The sequence below is a fragment of the Plecotus auritus genome (assembly GCF_963455305.1).
Source record: "Plecotus auritus genome assembly, chromosome: 6".
NCBI lineage: Eukaryota > Metazoa > Chordata > Mammalia > Chiroptera > Vespertilionidae > Plecotus > Plecotus auritus.
The window spans coordinates 140939068-140957770 of record NC_137773.1 but is presented as its reverse complement, the minus strand read 5'-3'; the positions used below and the strand labels follow the sequence as shown (position 1 = coordinate 140957770).

At 45.1% G+C, this 18703-nt stretch overlaps 1 protein-coding gene across 10 annotated transcripts in view; it reads left to right on the top strand.

Moving 5' to 3' along the window:
• The window catches only part of ATP2B2 (ATPase plasma membrane Ca2+ transporting 2), a 380690-nt gene that overhangs the window by 335855 nt on the left and 26132 nt on the right, over positions 1 to 18703 (top strand). For all 10 annotated transcript variants that reach the window (XM_080675183.1, XM_080675181.1, XM_080675175.1 and 7 more), the window contains 2 exons: positions 10623 to 10864; positions 11722 to 11956. In XM_080675183.1, coding sequence (XP_080531309.1) covers positions 10623 to 10864; positions 11722 to 11956 — 477 coding nt within the window. The remainder of the gene's footprint in view (positions 1 to 10622; positions 10865 to 11721; positions 11957 to 18703) is intronic.

Below are 18703 nucleotides of genomic sequence, written 5' to 3'. Positions count from 1 at the left end.
TTTTCTACTTATCTGCTGCGCTTCAGTCGTTAACTTCTTCAGATGACCCCATATTGGCACCTCGGTCCCTTGGGTAGCCTTCAGTTTTCTTCTTCTTCCACTTTGCTGTCATTGGGGCAACTCTCAGTCCTTTTGAGTGAAGGGACAAGAAGCTTCTCTGGGTCCATTGTGGTGACGCACATAACACTCTGGCACCCAAATTGGCTGCATTGCTCCTTCTGGAAAGATATAAAACACAAACTCTTCCCCACATTATTAATCTGATAAAACTCTTGTCTGGTTTGTGCTTCCTTCCACCTAGCTAACTTGGCGGAGGCTATTGTACAGGAGGCCTGATGCCTTTCAGCTGCTGTACAATCCTCTGCATCACAATTCAAAAATTTTAAAGTATAAAGAGCATGACTGAGTTTGTTTTGAGGTGACACATAACATCTGTCTCTCCCTTTTTGTTTTAGTAATTGCATTTTAAGAGTATGATTGGCTCTTTCCACTATTGAGTGACATCTATTTTGCCAGATTTGATTAGGTTTAAGTCATCGGGGATTTACCCCTAAAGTTGGCACAGGGAGGTAGATAACACACTGAGGACATTGCTTCCAATAAAACATGGAAATTGTCGTTCTCAAATAACATTTTGAAGGCTGAAAATAAATGAAAAAGTTCCTCTGAATTAGTGTGCCCTATAGTAGCTGTTTCAATAATTTTGGCCATACTTACCACATAAGTACTATCCCTATAGGTTGATGGGCTCCGTAGCAAAATCTGTTAAGGCATAAATAAGAGCTTGTATTTCTACTGAAATATAAGGGGTTTGAAGGACTTTTTCTCCCCTGATGCAGTAGATCCAGCCTTTCCAGAACTGGACCCATCTGTAAAAATGGTTAATGCCTGAGGTAATTTTAATTTTTGCACAGAAATATGACTGCTTTGGATTTGTTGCATGTTAAGCAATTTTACTATGAGATGAACTATCAATAAAAATTTTAGTTAATACTTCAGAAACAGGTTTTTTGTCCAGTACAATTAAATTTTCTTGAGTATTCACTTATTTCAATTAGCCAATTTAAGTTAGTCTGAAATAAGGTTAATTTATTTAACTTTATTTGTCCTAGGTTATGGACAGTAAATGACATTAAGTTTCTGCAATTAGTCTTTAACTTTACATAAAATTTTTCAGGGAGGCAAAAACACAAATTATTTACTTTAGTTTAAGAGGCCAAATATATAAACTTTTAATTAGTTCTTAAGATGTTTGAAGGAAACCTATCTTTATTTCCTTCCAAAATAATTTTCAGGCTACAGAAAGTTTTATTTAAAAACCTTTGTCTTTACACCAGCCTACAGGGCTGCTGCTTAAAACTGGCAGATATTGCCAAATAGCCATATTACAAGAAATTTCATTACAATTAAGTTGATTACTATTTTACTGTCAGATTTAATACTTTAACAACAATCTTAGTTTATACTGTAAATATTAGTGGAAGAGATTTCAAAATTTTCAAATTTCTCCTTTTTATTAAGCTAGAATTTTATTTTTAAAGAGTATCCCCTTTGGCTTATTTGCATATACAAAGGGATTATGAGAGGTCTCAGTAACTTTCTTAGAAGACTTAATCAAATTGCTTACAAAGACATTGGCTTATTCAAAGGAAGGGGGTTGGCCTTTTGCTGTTTCAAGATGGCAGCCCCCATGGGAGCCATGTGGCCAACATGGAGGCTGCCAAGTCCTCATGGTGGCTTCTAATCTGTTCTTAGATTTTACTTGGATTCAATTACTTATAAAAACATTGGCTTCTCATGTAACTTAATTTATGTAAGACCTTGATTATATTTTAAAAAGCTAATTTATAAAGTAATTTAAGTAGGTATTTTTATTAAAAAGGCAAAGCAAGCAAATTTAGTAAACTTATAGGTCTGATTCACAAAGCACAAACGCTGCCCCACAACCAAGCTATTTAAAATGCAGGCGGCTATGGGCTTTTTGTTACTTTAAATTCCATCTTAAAATTTTGCTATTGGATTTTAAGAAATATTTTGCCCTCCTTAGAGGCCAAAACCTTCATAACATTTAATATATGTATATAAGTAAAATATATTGATTAATTTTTATTTGATAAAGCTTTCCATGCGATTTTAAGTATCAATCGGTTTAATTAAAACATATTTCTTTTAAGACAGAACAGACTTTTGAAAACACTTCAGGGCCCATGAAATGTCCGAAAGTTTTTCTCAAAGTCTTGAAATAACTTGGAAAGATAAAATATATATGATTTATATATATGATTTAAAGATTATACATTGAAATTTTCTTTAAGAATATCTATCAAATTCAAACTGGTCTTTGCATCAAAGAATTCAGTTGGGATCACAGAATTAATCCTCCTTTTTTTAATTAGACCAATAATCAACATTTTGAATTTCCAATTATTTCAGAGAAAATGCAAAAATTATTTTCTCAAGAATAAATTTCCATACTTTAGGCATCCAGTTACCACAGCCACATAATTTCTCTCAATTCAATTTGAACCTCAAACCTTCAGAGCTTCAAATTTTAGGTAGCAAGTCAAATACCTGGCACTTCTCAAATCAACAACACTTTTACATTTTTAAGGATACATTTCAAATAAAATACAAGGCATATTCAATTAATAGATTAAATTCTATCCTCTAGACTTCATAAGAGGCATACTCAGATCAACATTCAGTATTATATCATTTCAATATATTTAGATATAAGTTTTTATCATTTGATTTAGTAAACTTCAAAGTTTTTAAGTTTCCAGCAGCTCTGGAAAACCATGCTTGAGGCTGGCAAGCAAAACAGGCTAGGGCTAGGCCCAGCCTCTTGACTTTTAAAACAACCATAATTTTTCTGCTGGGAACTCAAGAAGCAAACCTGTAGCTATTCAAATGCAAACTTGCTATCTACTTCCTGCTGATTACTTGCCTCTGGGCGGGAAATTTTAAAAGAGCCACTTTTTTTTTTTTTTTAGAGAGATTGCCTTGGGAAGCCAGCCTGTATTTTTTCCCAGGTCAAATCCACCATCTTTAAGCATGGTGAAGATGAGACCTTTTAAAATGGCTTTCTCGGGGAGTGGGCATCCATATTGGATCGCCACGTGTCTCCCCCTTCCCCCACCTCCTTCCTGCTTTGGGGGGAAATTCAGTAATGGTCTGGCATCTACTGTTTTTTATTTTTATTTTATTTTTTTAAATTTTCATTTATTTTTACTTTTTAAGGAAAGAAAAAGATTTTTTAAGATAAAGAATCATTGGCAGTTGCTGAGAAATTCCTTTAATCCTTTCTACTTGGTTCAGCTTAACACCAGTAGTTTGAGCCTCCAACAAAATGAAATATGAAGTCACTTTCGGCCAAGCGCCAGCATCCAGCCGTAAAGGCTGGGCAGCTGTGAGCAAAACCTTTCTTATCCCACTCACAGTTATGCTTGTCCTGCTCTTTTTCTCAAATTCTAGCTCCCGCTCATATTTAGGAGGTAAATCTTTGTCAGGTGGGCTCTTGACTGTGGTCGCAGGAGCGACACATGGAGGCGAAGGAGGTGCAGAGGGGGGAGGTGATATTCTTAGAGATTCGCACCCCTCCACTGTAGGCTGTAAGGCCGTGGCCACATCCCACTTAGACATTCTTAAACTCTCCTGTGCTGGATCAAGGCCATCATGAATTAAAGTAGGAATAGGAATCTTCTCTGGACCTTCTGCTATGTATCAGTCATGCAACTGCTTTCTGACCTTTTCCCACGTTTCATCAACAAAACTTAAGAAATCAAGAATCTGATGATGCTTAGCAGAGCATCCTTGAGCTTTGAGCATAGTTTTAAACATTTGAGAATTACCCATGTTTTACACCCAGCTAATACAACTTGCAATAATCCGCTCCTTACCTTACTTCTTTAATCTGTGGTGCGCACACTTCTTGGAGTGACCCCCTCGCTTCTTGCCTCTGTACTCAGCGGGACCATGTTAGGTGCCAGATATGGCGGGGTCTCTCTTTTCTGCATCCAGCACGGAAAGAGAGATGATCCAGTTCTTCGAGTAGAGGAGCTGGGGATTGAGAAATAAAAGAAAGAGACAAGACACAGAGATAGAAAGGAAAGCTGGGGCCGGGTGGACCGCTGCCCTCTTCTGGTGGAGAGACAGTGACCCAGAGCCGATGCAGTGTGTTTATTTTATACCCCCAAATACCAGGAAGTTTCACCAAAAGTCAGGACAAAGGAGATTATTTGCATTCTTGCATTCCTGGTGCTTGACTGGATTTACATATCAAAACCCACTTCCCCACACCTGGGCAAAGATAAGAGTCAATGCTGAGAACACATCTGTCTTTTTGGTAAGATGTGTAACCAAGACGCAGCTTTGCCTGTCGCCTTGGGTTCAGCTGACAATTATTAAGGAAGAATGCCCATGTGCCTTCCCAGGCGCTCTCTACAGTTTTTAAGTGTATAGTTCAGTGGTATTAAGTAGATTCACACTGTAACCATCACCACCATCCATCCCTGAACTTTTCATCTCCCAAACTGAAGCTCTGCCCATCAAACACTAACTCCCTATTTCTCCCTCCCCACAGCCCCTGGTGACCACCATTCTACTTTCTATTTTATGGATTTGACTCTTCTAGGTACCATATGAGTGGGATTATACAGTATCTTTCCTTTGTGACTGGCTTATGTTTTCACTTATAATGTCCTCAGGTTTATCCATGTTGTAGCCTGTGTCAGAACTCCCTTCCTTTTTAAGGCTGAATAATATTGCCTTGTATGTATAAACCAAATTTTCTTTATCCATTTATCTGTCAATCGACACTTAGGTTGTTTCCACCTTTTGGCTATTGTGAATAATGCTGCTATGAACATGTGTGTACAAATATCTCTTCAAGTCCCTGCCTTCAATTCTTCTGGGTATATACCCAGAAGTAGAACTGCTGGATCTTATGGTAATTCCACATTTAATTTTTTAAGGTATCACCATACTGCTTTTCTAAGCAGCTGTACCATTTTCATTCCCACCCACAGCATACAGGGCTGCAGTTTCTCCATATTCTTATCAACACTTGTTTTCTGTTTTATTTTTTGTAATAGCTACCCTAATCGGTGTGAGGTGGTACATGCCAGCTACATTTTTTAATCTCACTTTTGCATATGTTATTTATAACTTGTAGCTCTTCAAGTCATCATTTCTTGATCTTGGATGTATTTACTCCCAAGTATCCCAAAACAGAAACATGAATTGTCCTCTCAAAGTTACAGCTGTGGCTGCACCAAACACTCCTAAAGGGCTCAGTGCCCACACAGGGAAGCCTGCACAGGAAGTCAGGAGGCTTGGGAAAAGGCCCCGGCCTATCATCAGCAGATCTGTGACCATGAAAAAGTCACTTTCCTGCTGGGCCTGCTTCCTGTCTATCAAGACAGAGTAATACCCACACCTAACTCCCTACAGAATTGGAGCCCTGGGGATAAAAAGGTTCCTGGAAAGTCTACAGCAATAGCAAAACCTCTGCGTTTGTCAAGATTAAAAAAAGCCAAAAGAGAAAAGGGTGGGCCCCTGATTCTTGGTAATGCATGTAGGCAATTTCAGAGCTCAAGTTCATGGAAACAAATTGAATTATGTTGAATTATGGGAGAGGCAACTCTGCCATTTGCAACCATGGATTGTTTGAAATCCCTTTAGAGGAAAATTAAAATATTTCACAGAGGGTAATAAAATGCCGGGTGTTTTGCAGGCATAATTGCTCAGCTCTCTTGGGCAAATAAGTAATTAGGCATTTTTATTTAAATCCTCTGTGTCGTCATTTTCTTTTATTAGTGGAGTGGGAAAGAAACTGTTGTGGAAAATACATAAAATTCTGGAAATCACCAGAAGGTTAATTATAAAATTGTTTTAAAAATAAAATAAAAAGTAAATAAATATATAAATTTTAAAAGCACAACATCATAGCATTCTGCAAACACAAAGGAGAGGGCTGAGCATTTATTTTCCCGAACATCAGAAATGGAATGCTGTATTAAAGATTCCTTTGCTTTCACAGCAAATCCCACCAAAGAGCTTGGCAGAGGGGACCCTTCCAAGGAGATGGAGCCAGCATGGCATGGGAGCAGGAAGGGTGTCCTGAGCCTCATTTCCATGCACACAGCCTTGCCTTGCCCTACCATCCCTCACCCTGATCTGCTTGATGGGAAGGGTTGTAAAAGGGTTGATTTTTCTCTCAGCTAGAGATCCTCTGCTCCAATCTCTTCATTTGCAGATGAGAAACTAAGGGTGAGGTGTTGGAGTCCAAGGCTCAGTCCTCCTTATGAATCCTGGGTCTCAGGATGGTCAAGTTATCAATGCCCATGACCCCACAGGTCTCAGGTCAGCTCCCTAGCCTAATCCCTAAGTGTAGAAGTGGGGGGAGGCAAGAGACATGTCCAATTGCTGTCTATCATCCACATAGCTGGTCCATGTTAGCATCCAGTCTAGGCTGCTCTTTTGAGCAATAAGAGGAAGGCTGAGGGTGAGAATGCAGAGGGTTTATGTGCAAGGCCAGTCTGAGACCCATGAAAAGCCACTAATGGTACAGGGGACAGGGGGGAGACTCGGGCATATTCATAGGTAGTTATTCCTCTTCAAATTCTCTCTAAGGTTTGGGTTTAACTGTGGTGGCTTTCTGAGTATGTACATGTTAATTTTGTACAAGTACTATGAGTGGTTGTATGCACATGTGTGTGAGTTTGTGGGGGAAGTGAGTTTACCTGCAAATAAGAACCTTCCATAGCCTTCTGCTAATCCCACAAGTGCCCAAGGAGGTGCCTTGTTCTAACCTGTCAACCTACACCTCCCCAACCAGAGTGGTCTGCATTGAGCCATCCAGCAAACAATTAGTAAGTGCCTACAGTATACAGACTCTGTGCTGGCCCTAGGAACCCACAGGGAAAAGAATACATTAACTCCTTCATTCAGGGCCATTTTCAAAGAGAGAGAGATTTCAGCTGGCTCTTAAAGAGCAAGGAGGAGTTTGCCTGGCAGGGAAGGGAAGAAACAGCAGAGGCGTAGGTATAGAGGCATGAAGCAGCCCCGGTTCAGGCAGCCACTGCAAAAGTGAGAAGGGCTGGGGGATGTGGTTGGTGGTTCACTGATAGTCTTGGGTCAGGGGCTGTGGTGTTCATGCAGCCCAGCACCTGGGCTGGAGGGCCAGCCCTTCGCCGGTGCCAAATGCTGGAGAAAAGGAAAAAGGAGGGAGCAGGAGAATGGAGAAGTGAATTGTGGCTTATCACAGAATTAAATTCATAGAGCAGTTAAAACTAGCACAATAAACACAGATGACTCTTAAAAATGTAATGGTACATGAGTAAAGCAAGAAGCTTTCAACATGCAAAATAGTGCTACACATACACACACATACATACATTAGGTTAAACTACATGAAATTGTCAATGTTTGACCATTTTGACCTACAAAAATAGCATTTCATTTGGTTTGCACCTGGTGGACAGCTTCAAGCCACAACATATTACAACTCTCCCACCTCCATGCGTGACACATTCAAGCGGGGGGACTCAGCAGGCACCAAAACCCTACTGAAGCAAGTCTTGCTCTGTAGGGTTGATTCCTGCACAGCAGCTCCTCCACTGTAGTCACAGCTGGTCCTCACATCCAATCAGCCTGGTGGTCAATCCCTCCCAGTGGCATGCCAACAGCAATCAAGGCTCAACTATAGCAGGACAGTATATACAGCCACACAGGGGTGCACCTGGAGTACCCAGCTTGGATGACTGGGGAGGCTGCACCACCAGTCCTACAGGATACTGCTAACTAAGACCACTGTACCAAGCCCAGGAGACAGCAGTTCTACCTGATACCTAGAAACAAACACAGAGAGGCAGCCAAAATGAGGAGATAAAGAAACAGATCCCAAATTAAATAAGAGGAGGAATATCCAGAAAAAAAGAATGAAATGAAATGGAAGCAAGCAAACTACCAGATATAGGGTCCAAAACAATAGTTTTAAGGATGCTCAAGGAACTTACTGAGAATGTCAACAGCATAACAAAAGGACATGGAAACCATGCAAAAGAACCCATCAGAAATGAAAAATACACTAACTAAAATGAAGAATCAATGACAGGGAATCAACAGTAGAGTAGATGAAGCAGAGAATCGAATCAGTGATTTGGGATATAAGGAAACAGAAAACACCTAATCAAAACAGCAAAAAGAAAAAAAAAATTCAAAAAATGAGCATAGCGCCGAAACCGGTTTGGCTCAGTGGATAGAGCGTTGGCCTGCGGACTGAAGGGTCCCGGGTTCGATTCCAGTCAAGGGCATGTACCTTGGTTGCGGGCACATCCCCAGTAGGGGGTGTGCAGGAGGCAGCTGATCGATGTCTCTCTCTCATCGATGTTTCTAACTCTCTCTCCCTCTCCCTTCCTCTCTGTAAAATATCAATAAAATATATTTTTTAAAAAAAAATGAGCATAGCAGAAGGAACCTCTGGGACAACTTCAAGTGTACCAACATTCACATCATGGAGTGCCAGAAGAAGAAGTGAGAGAGCAAGAAATTGAAAACCTATTTGAAAAAATAATGACAGAAAACTTTCCTAACCTAGTGAAAGAACTAGACACAATCCAGGAAGTGCAGAAAGTCCAAAATAAGATGAACCCAAAGAAGCCCACACCAAGAAACATCATAATTAAAATGCCAAAGTTAAAGACAAAGAGAATCTTAAAGGCAGCAAGAGAAAAGGAGTTAGTTACCTATAAGAGAGCTTCTATAAGACTGTTAGCTGATTTCTCAACAGAAACTTTGCAGGTCAGAAAGGATTGATACAAAATATTCAAAGAAATAAAAAAGCAAGGATCTACAACCAAGATTACTCTACCCAGCTAAGCTATAATTTAGAATCAAAGACAGAAAAAGAGCTTCCCAGAGAAGAAAAAGCTAAAAGAGTTCATCACCACCAAACCAGTATTACAAGAACTGTTAAAGGGTCTTCTTTAAGAAAAATAAAAAAATAAATAATATAAATAATAAATGGCCTTGTGACAGCATGGATGAACCTAGAGGCTATTATGCTAAGTGAAATAAGTCAGTCAGAGAAAGACAAATACCATATTATTTCACTTATATGTGGAATCTAAAGAAGAATATAAACAAACAAACGAAACAGATTCACAGATGCAGAGAACAGACTGCTGGTTGGCAGATAGGAGGGAGGTTGGGGGTCTGGGTGAAAAAGGTGAAGGGATTGACAAGTACAGATAGTTACAAAATAGTCATGGGGATGGAAAGTACAGCATAGGGAATATAGTCAATAATATAGTAATAACTATGTATGGTGCCAATTGGGTACTGGAAATATCAGAGAGAACAATATGATTGTCTAATCACTATGCTGTACACCTGAAACTAATACAAATAATATTGAATGTAAACTGTAATTGAAAAAACATTTTAAGAATTTATAAATTTCCTATGTGATTCTGGGTGCAACCAGGATCACGGATCTATACAAATACCAGCCTGGCTTAGTTGCATCAGAACAAAAGAGAGCTACTGGATGTTCCCAGGGAACAGGGAAGTAGGCAGTGACATTGCTACTGAATGTGAGACAGGCAGAAGGAAACCTGTATGGTCAAGGCCCATGACTGCTCTATACTGGTCAGGATTAATACCTATTGGAAAGTGTTGTGAGCTGAATTGTGTCCCCCTAAATTCATATGTTGAAGTTCTAACTCCTAGTACCTCAAAATGTGACTGTATTTGGAAATAGGGTCTTTAACGAGGTGCTAAGGGTGAGCCCTCATCCAATATGACTGGTGTCCTTATAAGAAGAGGAGATTAGGACACGGATGTGTATAGAGGAAAGAGCATGTGAAGACACGGGAGAAGATAGCCATCTACTAGGATAAGCCAAGGAGAGAGGCCTCGGGAAGAACAATCCTGCTGACACATTGATCTCAGACTTCTGCCTCCAGAACTGTGGGAAAGTAAACTTTCGTTGTTTAAGGGGAAAAAAATTACATACAAGGTAATGATTAATGCTAAATTTAAGAGAAGGTTCTTTCTGAAACAAGGAATGGATTATACAGATGGAAAGAGATACATGGGGGGATGCAATTTTACCTGTCTTGTTTTCCTTCTTAAAAAAGAAAAATCTTGCCCTAGGTGGTTTGACTCAGTGGATAGAGCGTTGGCCTGCGGATTGAAGGGTCCAGGGTTCGATTCCGGTCAAGGGCATATGCCCGGTTGCGGGCTCAATCCCTAGTAGGGGATGTGCAGGAGGCAGCCAATCAATGATTCTCTCTCATCATTGATGTTTCTATCTCTCCCTCTTCCTTCCTCTCTCTCTAAAAATCAATAACAATATTTTTTTTAAAAAGAAAAATCTGAAGAAAAGAAGGCATAATGCTAAGATTTATTCTTTTCTATCACTTTTGTATGTTTGAAATAGCTTGTAATTTTTTTTAAAAGTCGATCTGGCATAACTCCTTGCATTCGGAGCCAGGGTTGTGTCTGGGATGCAGAGGGCTGAGGGTGCAGGGGAAGGCAAAGGGCTCCCAGAGCCTGGCCCCCACCCCTCAGACCACAGAGACAACCCCCTGTGAAACCCCCCACCTCTGTCTTCACAGCCCCCAGAGAAGGAGGGCGCACTGCCTCGGCAGGTGGGCAACAAGACCGAGTGCGGCCTGCTGGGCTTCGTGCTGGACCTGAAGCAGGACTACGATGCCGTGCGCAGCCAGATGCCAGAGGAGAAGCTGTACAAAGTGTACACGTTCAACTCTGTTCGCAAGTCCATGAGCACAGTCATCAAGCTGCCAGACGAGAGCTTCCGCATGTACAGCAAGGGCGCGTCTGAGATCGTGCTCAAGAAGTAAGTGGCACAACAAGCGGGCAGTGGCGCAGGGAGCCAGGGGCGTCACAGCTCCAGCTGTCCAGCCAGGGGAGCCATCTGGCACACAGAGGCTCAGAGAGGGCCTTGCCCACCTCCAGGTCCCTTGCCCAGTGCTTTTTCCACTATTTCCTCTCTAAAATTTCTGTCGAGAGTCCTCCTCCTCCTCCTCTCTGGATGGTAGTGATTTTCACTGTCAGCCAGTCTCCTCTGACTCCAGGTACCAGAAGTAAGCCTAGAGAACGAGGCAAGTTACTCCCTGACTCTGGGCCTCAGTTTCCCCACGTTTACCCTGAAAGGATTGGTCTAGCCTCGTGGTTCTGAACCCTGGCTACACCCTAGAATCACCCAGGGAGCTTTTAAGAAACCATTGAATTACCCCAGACAAACTGAACTGAAACCTCTGGAGTAAGGCTCACACATGGGTATTTATGTATTGTGTTCCCCCATGCCATTCTAATGTGCAAGCAGGGTCAAGAACCACTAGCCTAAGTTTTATACCCTTTAAGAGCCGTTTTAGCTGTGGAACAATTTTTTCAAATGAATCTTGTGAATATAAAACAGATAAAAGTAAATCTGCTCTTGCTGAGTGCACTGGGGCAGATATTACAATAAGGCTGCCTGATTTCTTCTTGGTGGTTCCTATTTCATCCCTGCCTGGGGCCCATGGGGCCTGGACCAGTCCTGGAACCTTATGGGAGATGGGCTGGACAGGCATTGGATGACCCACCACAGCCAGCTGGGCATCACTGGGGAGAAGGAGGTGAACTTGAGCCAGTCAGAGGAAAGATCCCTGGACCCTTGGCTGGACCTTACCCATCTCCATCCCTCCCCGCCAGGTGCTGCAAAATCCTCAACGGGTCAGGTGAGCCCCGGGTCTTCCGGCCCCGTGACCGGGATGAGATGGTGAAGAAGGTGATCGAGCCTATGGCCTGTGATGGGCTCCGCACCATCTGTGTGGCCTACCGCGACTTCCCCAGCAGCCCCGAGCCTGATTGGGATAATGAGAATGATATCCTGAACGACCTCACTTGCATCTGTGTGGTGGGCATTGAGGACCCCGTGCGGCCTGAGGTAGGCCCCCCACCAGCAGATCAAAGAAAAGCGTTGAGGCTAGGAGTCCAGCTGGCTGGGTGACCTGGCATAAATCACCTCACCTCTCTGAGCCTCAGTTACCCTGTGACACACCTAGGGTCTTCTTACGTTCTCTTAAACATTCAGACTCATCAGACCAGCATAGGCCGAACTTGGCATTGATCTGCTCAGGTTATAAGGTGGAATCCACACCATGCCAGCAATCCTGGAGCCATCCACCCAGCCATTGGAGACCTTCCACTGGCCCCCCCAAGGGATAGGCATGAACACTGTCCTGTTTTAGAAGCCTCCTGCTCCACAGGAGCCAGGACTTCCTGTAACAAATTCATAGGCCTAGATCAGCCGTGGGCAAACTACGGCCTGCGGGCCGGATCCGGCCCGTTCGGCTGTTCTATCCGGCCCACGGAGCCGAAAGAGCGGAGGGTTCTCTTGCTCTTCCCTCCGCTCCTTTACTTTGAATTTATATTAGTTCACACAAACACTCCATCCATGCTTTTGTTCCGGCCCTCCGGTCCAGTTTAAGAACCCATTGTGGCCCTCGAGTCAAAATTTGCCCACCCCTGGCCTAGATTCATAGGAGATGGCCAGTAACAAAGGTCACCAGACTCAGGACAACCCCAAGTGTGGTATTCCTGGCAGCATTTAGAGTTCTCTCCATCCAGATCCAGTTTACTAATTAGTTCACAGTTGCCAGCTTGCCTAGGGTCACAGCCGACAGTTTACCTTGATCAGGTTTCCAGGGGAACAGAGCTAGAAAGTCAGTAATGCTGACCGAAGGTCAGATTCTCAAGCTGAAGGGTAGGGGAATGATGACAGCACAGCCTTCCCCAGGAGGATGGAGAGAGTTGATGTACCGAGTTCATCTACGGTAATGAGGTGCTCAGCTTACAGTAGGTCTTCAGTCTCCTTTAGCTGAATCTGAGCCAAGAATTCAGGGCTGAGGATTTGCAGGGTTGGGAAGGATGGGACGTGAGTGGTTAGTCAGGCTGCCCAGGCCAGTGAGAGGCTGTGGGGAGAGGAGAGAGGCTGTGGACAGGCAGAGGAGTCACTTACCCTGAGGGGCCCAGAGGGCAGAGCCTAGGACACCAGGCAAGGAGGGAGGGGCCAGCCTCCCCTTCCTCCCAGGACTAACACAGCCTCGGGGGGTCTAGACCAGATTTCCTGGCCAGGCCTCAGCTGGGTCCAGATTGGCCACCACTGTAGGATTGGTGACAGTGCTCCTGGGGCCACCCTCCTCCACCAGTGGCAACTTCAGTCTTCCCCACTTGCCCTGACTCTATTTTCTGGGGCCTCTGGGCATTCCCTGCTTCTCTTAGAGCCTCTGTCTTCCCTTCTTTCAAGTGAAAGGGGTAGACAAGATGCTCACCAAGTTTCTAGCCCCGATGTTGATTCCAAAGACCAAAAGAAACAAGCAGGTCACAGACATGGACTTTCACGTTTAGGCAGCAGGGAGAGGGATCAACAGTGTGAGCTCAGGCATCAGACACTCCTGGGATCCTGAATCCTAGCACTACTGGCTGCAGTGACCTGGGACCAGTTACATAACCTCTCTGAGCCTCCGTTTCCTCATTGTAAATGGGATAATAGTATTCTGTGTGCGGCCACGCACACACACACACACACACACACACACACACACACAGGGATACTGAAATCACCAGATCATGTACACACAAGCAATAGGAAGGGTGGCACAAGATAGGTGGTCCATAAATGTGGATCCCCTTCCTTCCTGCCCCTCCCCAGTAGATTCATAATTCTGGTTCTAATAACACATAACAGCCCCTAATACAGAGCCTCGCTTGCAAAAGATGCTCGATGAGTGTTTGTGAAAGGAATGAATAAGAATGGATAGGACTTGAACCCCAATCTTCTAACACTGTGCCTGGTGTTCATCTTACACACTCACACGCACACACGCACACACAAACACACACACACACACACACACACACACACACACACACGCACAACATGCCTCCTCACTCCCACCCAGAGCCTAAAACTGCAAAGGCACCTAGTGCCCTGGTGCTTACACCAGAGCCCATATGCGTCTTCCTGCAGACTGCATCTCTCCCTGGACAGACAGGCCGTTTTTCAGCCCCACTATGGGACACCTGCTCATTACCAGCTGCTAATGGGTTCAGGCTTCACCGTGATGTGTTATCTCCTCACAAGCCACGGAGACTTGTCCCTGCACAGCGCATGAGGCTGGCCTGTCCTTCCCATCCCCAGGATCCCCCTCCAGCTCCACATGCCCAGAGCTCCTGGCTCATCACCCTGCCTCAAAACACCCCTGAGGTGGGTGCAAAGTAGCCATGAGTGCAATGATAAGAAATGTACTTTATGTCATGACTCAGTAAACACACATGCTTAACCGAAATAAGAATCTCACAAAGTAATGTGATGCACTTAAGTATTTCTTATTCTCTTGTATTTCTTTCTTTTTTAAATTCTGGTCACCACCCATTAAACTGACTTCACATTCCACTAAAGAGGGGGTGGGGGTGACTCAAGGTTTGCATTGCTGATCTAGTCTAAACACTCCCTCACACCCCCAATTTGCAGATAAAAACACTGAGGCCCAAACAGGAAGAGTGACATTCCCAAAGTCTCATTGTAAGTGGCAGAGTGAATTCAGATTAGAACAGGTTTTCTGTCTTCCTGACCCATGACCTTCTCCTGGGTGCCATAAAAAAAGAAAAGGTGCCCTAACCAGTTTGGCTCAGTGGATAAAGCTTTGGCCTGCGAACTGAAGGGTCCCAGGTTCGATTCTAGTCAAGGGCATGTACCTTGGTTGTGGGCCATCCCCAGTAGAGGGTGTGCAGGAGGCAGCTGATGGATGTTTCTAACTCTCTATCCCTCTCCCTTCCTCTCTGTAAAAAATCAATAAAATATATTTAAAAAAAAAAAAAAAAGAAAAGAAAAGGCAAGGCAAGCAGCTCTAAGTCAGGAGGGTGAGGAGAGGAGAGAGGATTCCTGAGAAGGGCTGAACTGCATCTCTGGCATTTTCTGTTGACAGTATGATCATCCAGAGACGTGGCTTCAGGCTCAGACTGTGGGAGGGTTTGCTGTCCCACCCAGCAGGACTTGGGTGCACTTTCATCCTGGAGGCCTCTACAGTAAAGAAAGTGGGCCTGGGTCCAAGCTCCAATCCTGCTACTGATAAGCCACTTCCCTCTCTGTGCCTCAGTCTCCTCATCTGTAAAATGGGAGGTTGGCCCAGGTGCCTCTCAGGTCGCTTCCAAGCTCTGACATTCTGAGCCAGACTGGAAGGCTTACCTTCACCCCTTTCTTCCCTCCCTTCAGTCAGCACATCCCTGTTGGTGATCTCTCTCACCTTGGCTCACCCCCAGGATGTAGATTTAGCAGTTGTAAATTGTGTTAGAGAGCAGCAACTTACTGAAGTGACAATAGCAGTCAAGGGACCTGAGTTCTAATTCTGTGCCTGCCACTCCTTCACAGAAGACCTCCCTGCGTCTTTTCCCCAGGCCTTAGTTTCCCCATCTGAACAATGCCAAAGTTGGACATTCACCGTAGGAGTTAATGGTGATACTACTCGAAGGTATAAAGCTCTTACATGCTGATTCAGCATCTCGCAGAGAGGCGGGGTTGGACACAGGGCCTGAGGAAACTGGCAGGTGTAGTTTTTTTATTCTTTTTCAGGCTAAGTAATTTATGCACGTGGAGCCAAATTCAAACAGTTCAGTGGTTCAGTGGCACAGGCAGGGTGAAGTAGCCCCCCTGCTACCCCCAATTCTCCAGTTCCCGCCTCAGCGACAGCACCCTCATCAGTGTCATGGATGGCCCTGGGGAAATTCTATGCCTGCAGTGGGTGTGTTTGTGTCAAGTTCTCCTGGACAGCCTTGAGGCCGGCCAGGGTGAAAACCTCAGCCTGGACCACCTCTAGGGCCCTATAAGCACGTTCAGACTCGGCTTGCAGCTGCCACAGGAAAACAAACTCTGGCTCCTTGGTTTCCCCATTTGTCAAGGGGGAGGACCTCCAATTGCCTTCCACCTGCAAGAAGACAAGGACAGAACAGATAAAAACAGGCTTGCCAAACACTCCACCATAGGACGCGACCGCAGGTACATTTTCTGGGGCTGATCGGGGCCAGTGTGGAGAAAGCCATCAGGAGAGTGCCCATCTGGGATTTGCTGGGTTATCCGGGGGTGTGGGAGCCCTTGGAGTCACAGACAACCGGCTGTCACCAGAAACAGCAGATGTTTAAAAGCCTTTATTTAATGAAAACAGGAAGCGCCCATTTCCTGGCTGTTCTTCCTCGGTGAGAAATATTTAGGATAATTTTAGCAAAAGAAGGAATCTTTTTTAAGTTTTATAGCTATTTTATCTATGTAGAAAGCATATTTCAGGCAGATTGATGTCCCTGGGGCTTGAATTTTAATCATCTCTGAATCCTCTGTGCCCAGAACCATTAAATGTTCAATAGCTGTTTGCCAAATAAGTGAATGAGTGAGCAATAGGAGGAAGTACTGAGAGAGCTGAAGGAAGTGTGCCCTTGGGTTGGAGAAAGCCAGGATGGCGTATGAGTAGAGAGCATTTCCCATGAAAGATGGGCCATCCAGGCAGCGGGCGCAGCACAGGCAAAGGCAAGGAGGTGGGAAGGGTTGCTAAGTGTTGGAAACTAGTGAATACCCCAATCGGGTTTATAAGAAAAAAGGCTAGAAATGGATCTTGGAGCTGATTTGTGAAGGGTTTGCAAATCCCCATCCAAATGCATTCATCTGGCCATGTATAAAATCACATGTCCCAGCTCAGACTTCAAGGGACTTAAGCACAGAGCTGGTTCACAATGCCCCGCGTTTAGAGAGCACCAACTCTGTGCCAGGCCCTCTGGAGGGTTCCAAGCAATGGGCAGCACCCACACTCCAGAGCCCAAAGCCTAAGGAAATGTCTGGTGAAGGGGAAATGTAGACGCCCAGCACACAAAAGCATGAAGCAGGACCGGCTGAAGCACAACCAAGGCATCCAGTTAGGAGGGCCACTGCCCAGGAAGGAAGTGGAGTATCTCAGGTGGCCAGGGGGCTCCTCAAGTGTTTCCAGGTCTGTCTCAAATACCCACACATTTGAGGCAGGTCACAAGCCCCTAAAGTATCTGACCCAAGAGTCATGGTGGGGTGCCCATCTATACCACTACCTTACACCGGCTCCTCCTTATGCCCGGATGCCCACTGCACCCCACCCGCACTGCATCTGCATTCGCACCCCTCCCCGCCCCCAGCAGAACAACATAAACAAGGAAGACTGGGGTGTGGATGCAGATGCATTCTCGTCACCAGCATCTGCAGGCCCTGTGCTTGGTGCTGTTCAGCCCTTGTCACAGAACTCTGCAGCCTCGCTGAAGGGTGGAGACGGTCATCCCCATTTCACAGAAGAGGAAACCAAGGCTGAGTTGGGAACCCAGGGCAAAGCCCTAAGCCCTCTATCCTGAGGCAGGGAAGCTTCCACTGCACAGAGAAAAGTGTGAAGCCATAATAATTAGCCTCCTCCTTTTTCTCCCCAGCGGACCTATTTAGGGGAGACCCAAAGAATGGGGTTCCAGGTAGGCAGTTTAGCTCCCTGAGACAGTCTTGAAAGCAGAAGTCTTTCTAAAACATGGCACCAATAACCTTCCCAGTTCAGAATTTTCCATGGCTCCCAGGCCTGAAGGAGTAAGGCTCTGGTTCGAGCACCTTTGGACCTCAGGCCCCTCTCCAGCCTCATGGCCCTCCCTCAGCCTCAGCCCCTCCAGGCCACCTGCAGCGGTTCATCTGCAGCACCTTCCACCTTCCCTGCCCGTGCACCTCATGGGACAATCTTCCGCAGCCAGGACCATGGCCAAGGCAGTGTGCCAGGCACTGCAGCCTCAGTTAGTGTTGGCTGAGCAGAAGCAGCTCTCTTCCAGGAAGCTCTCACAGATTTCTTTTCCCCAGCCACTTCCTTCTAAAGTAACAGCATCCTCCTCTGTGCTCCCAGAGCCCTTTATGCAGATCTTTACCAAAGACAAAGACCCTGCCTCCATGCAAGAGTACAGGACAATTATGTGAAAAATGTAGAAGGACACGATAGACTTGTTCCACTGTGGAGCAATCAGCCGGGGCAGCAGTGAGCACCCTGTCATCAGAGGCGTGCAAGCAGAGGTTGGCCGGCCATCTTTCAAGAACCCCTGGGGGGAGACCTAGGCAATGAATATAGGTCAGAGTCACAACCTATAGCTCCTTCCAACTCCAAGACCTCAAGTTTCTTTGAAAAATATAACCTGAATTATTTATTTTAGGGCAGGAGCCGCATAAGTATGCGTTCCCAAAAGAACAGTGGCTCCTCCCTATCCTCTGGGACAGGAGACAGCGGGGGCTGCAGCCCCAGCTACAGCCATTGTGAGGACACGATACATTATGTAAACAGGATGTGGACATTCCACATCCCCACTCCCTCCGGCTCCATAAAAAGAGGTCACATTTGCTTATGTGAGCAGCCACTGTGGCACAAGGCAGAGAACTTGCTCATGTGATCCCCATCCCTGAGTAGGCCCCAGAAGGCTCCTCCTTGACCCTGGAAATACACCTCGAAGAGGCCATGGTCAGCTCACCTGTGCTAGTACCTCAATGACAGGGAGATCACTACCTGCCACCACAGAGCAGGTCTCTTAGGGAACTCGTAGCTGGAGAGGCCTCCTTATCAGGACCTGATCTGCCTCTCATGCCATTTGTTCCTCGCTCCACCAC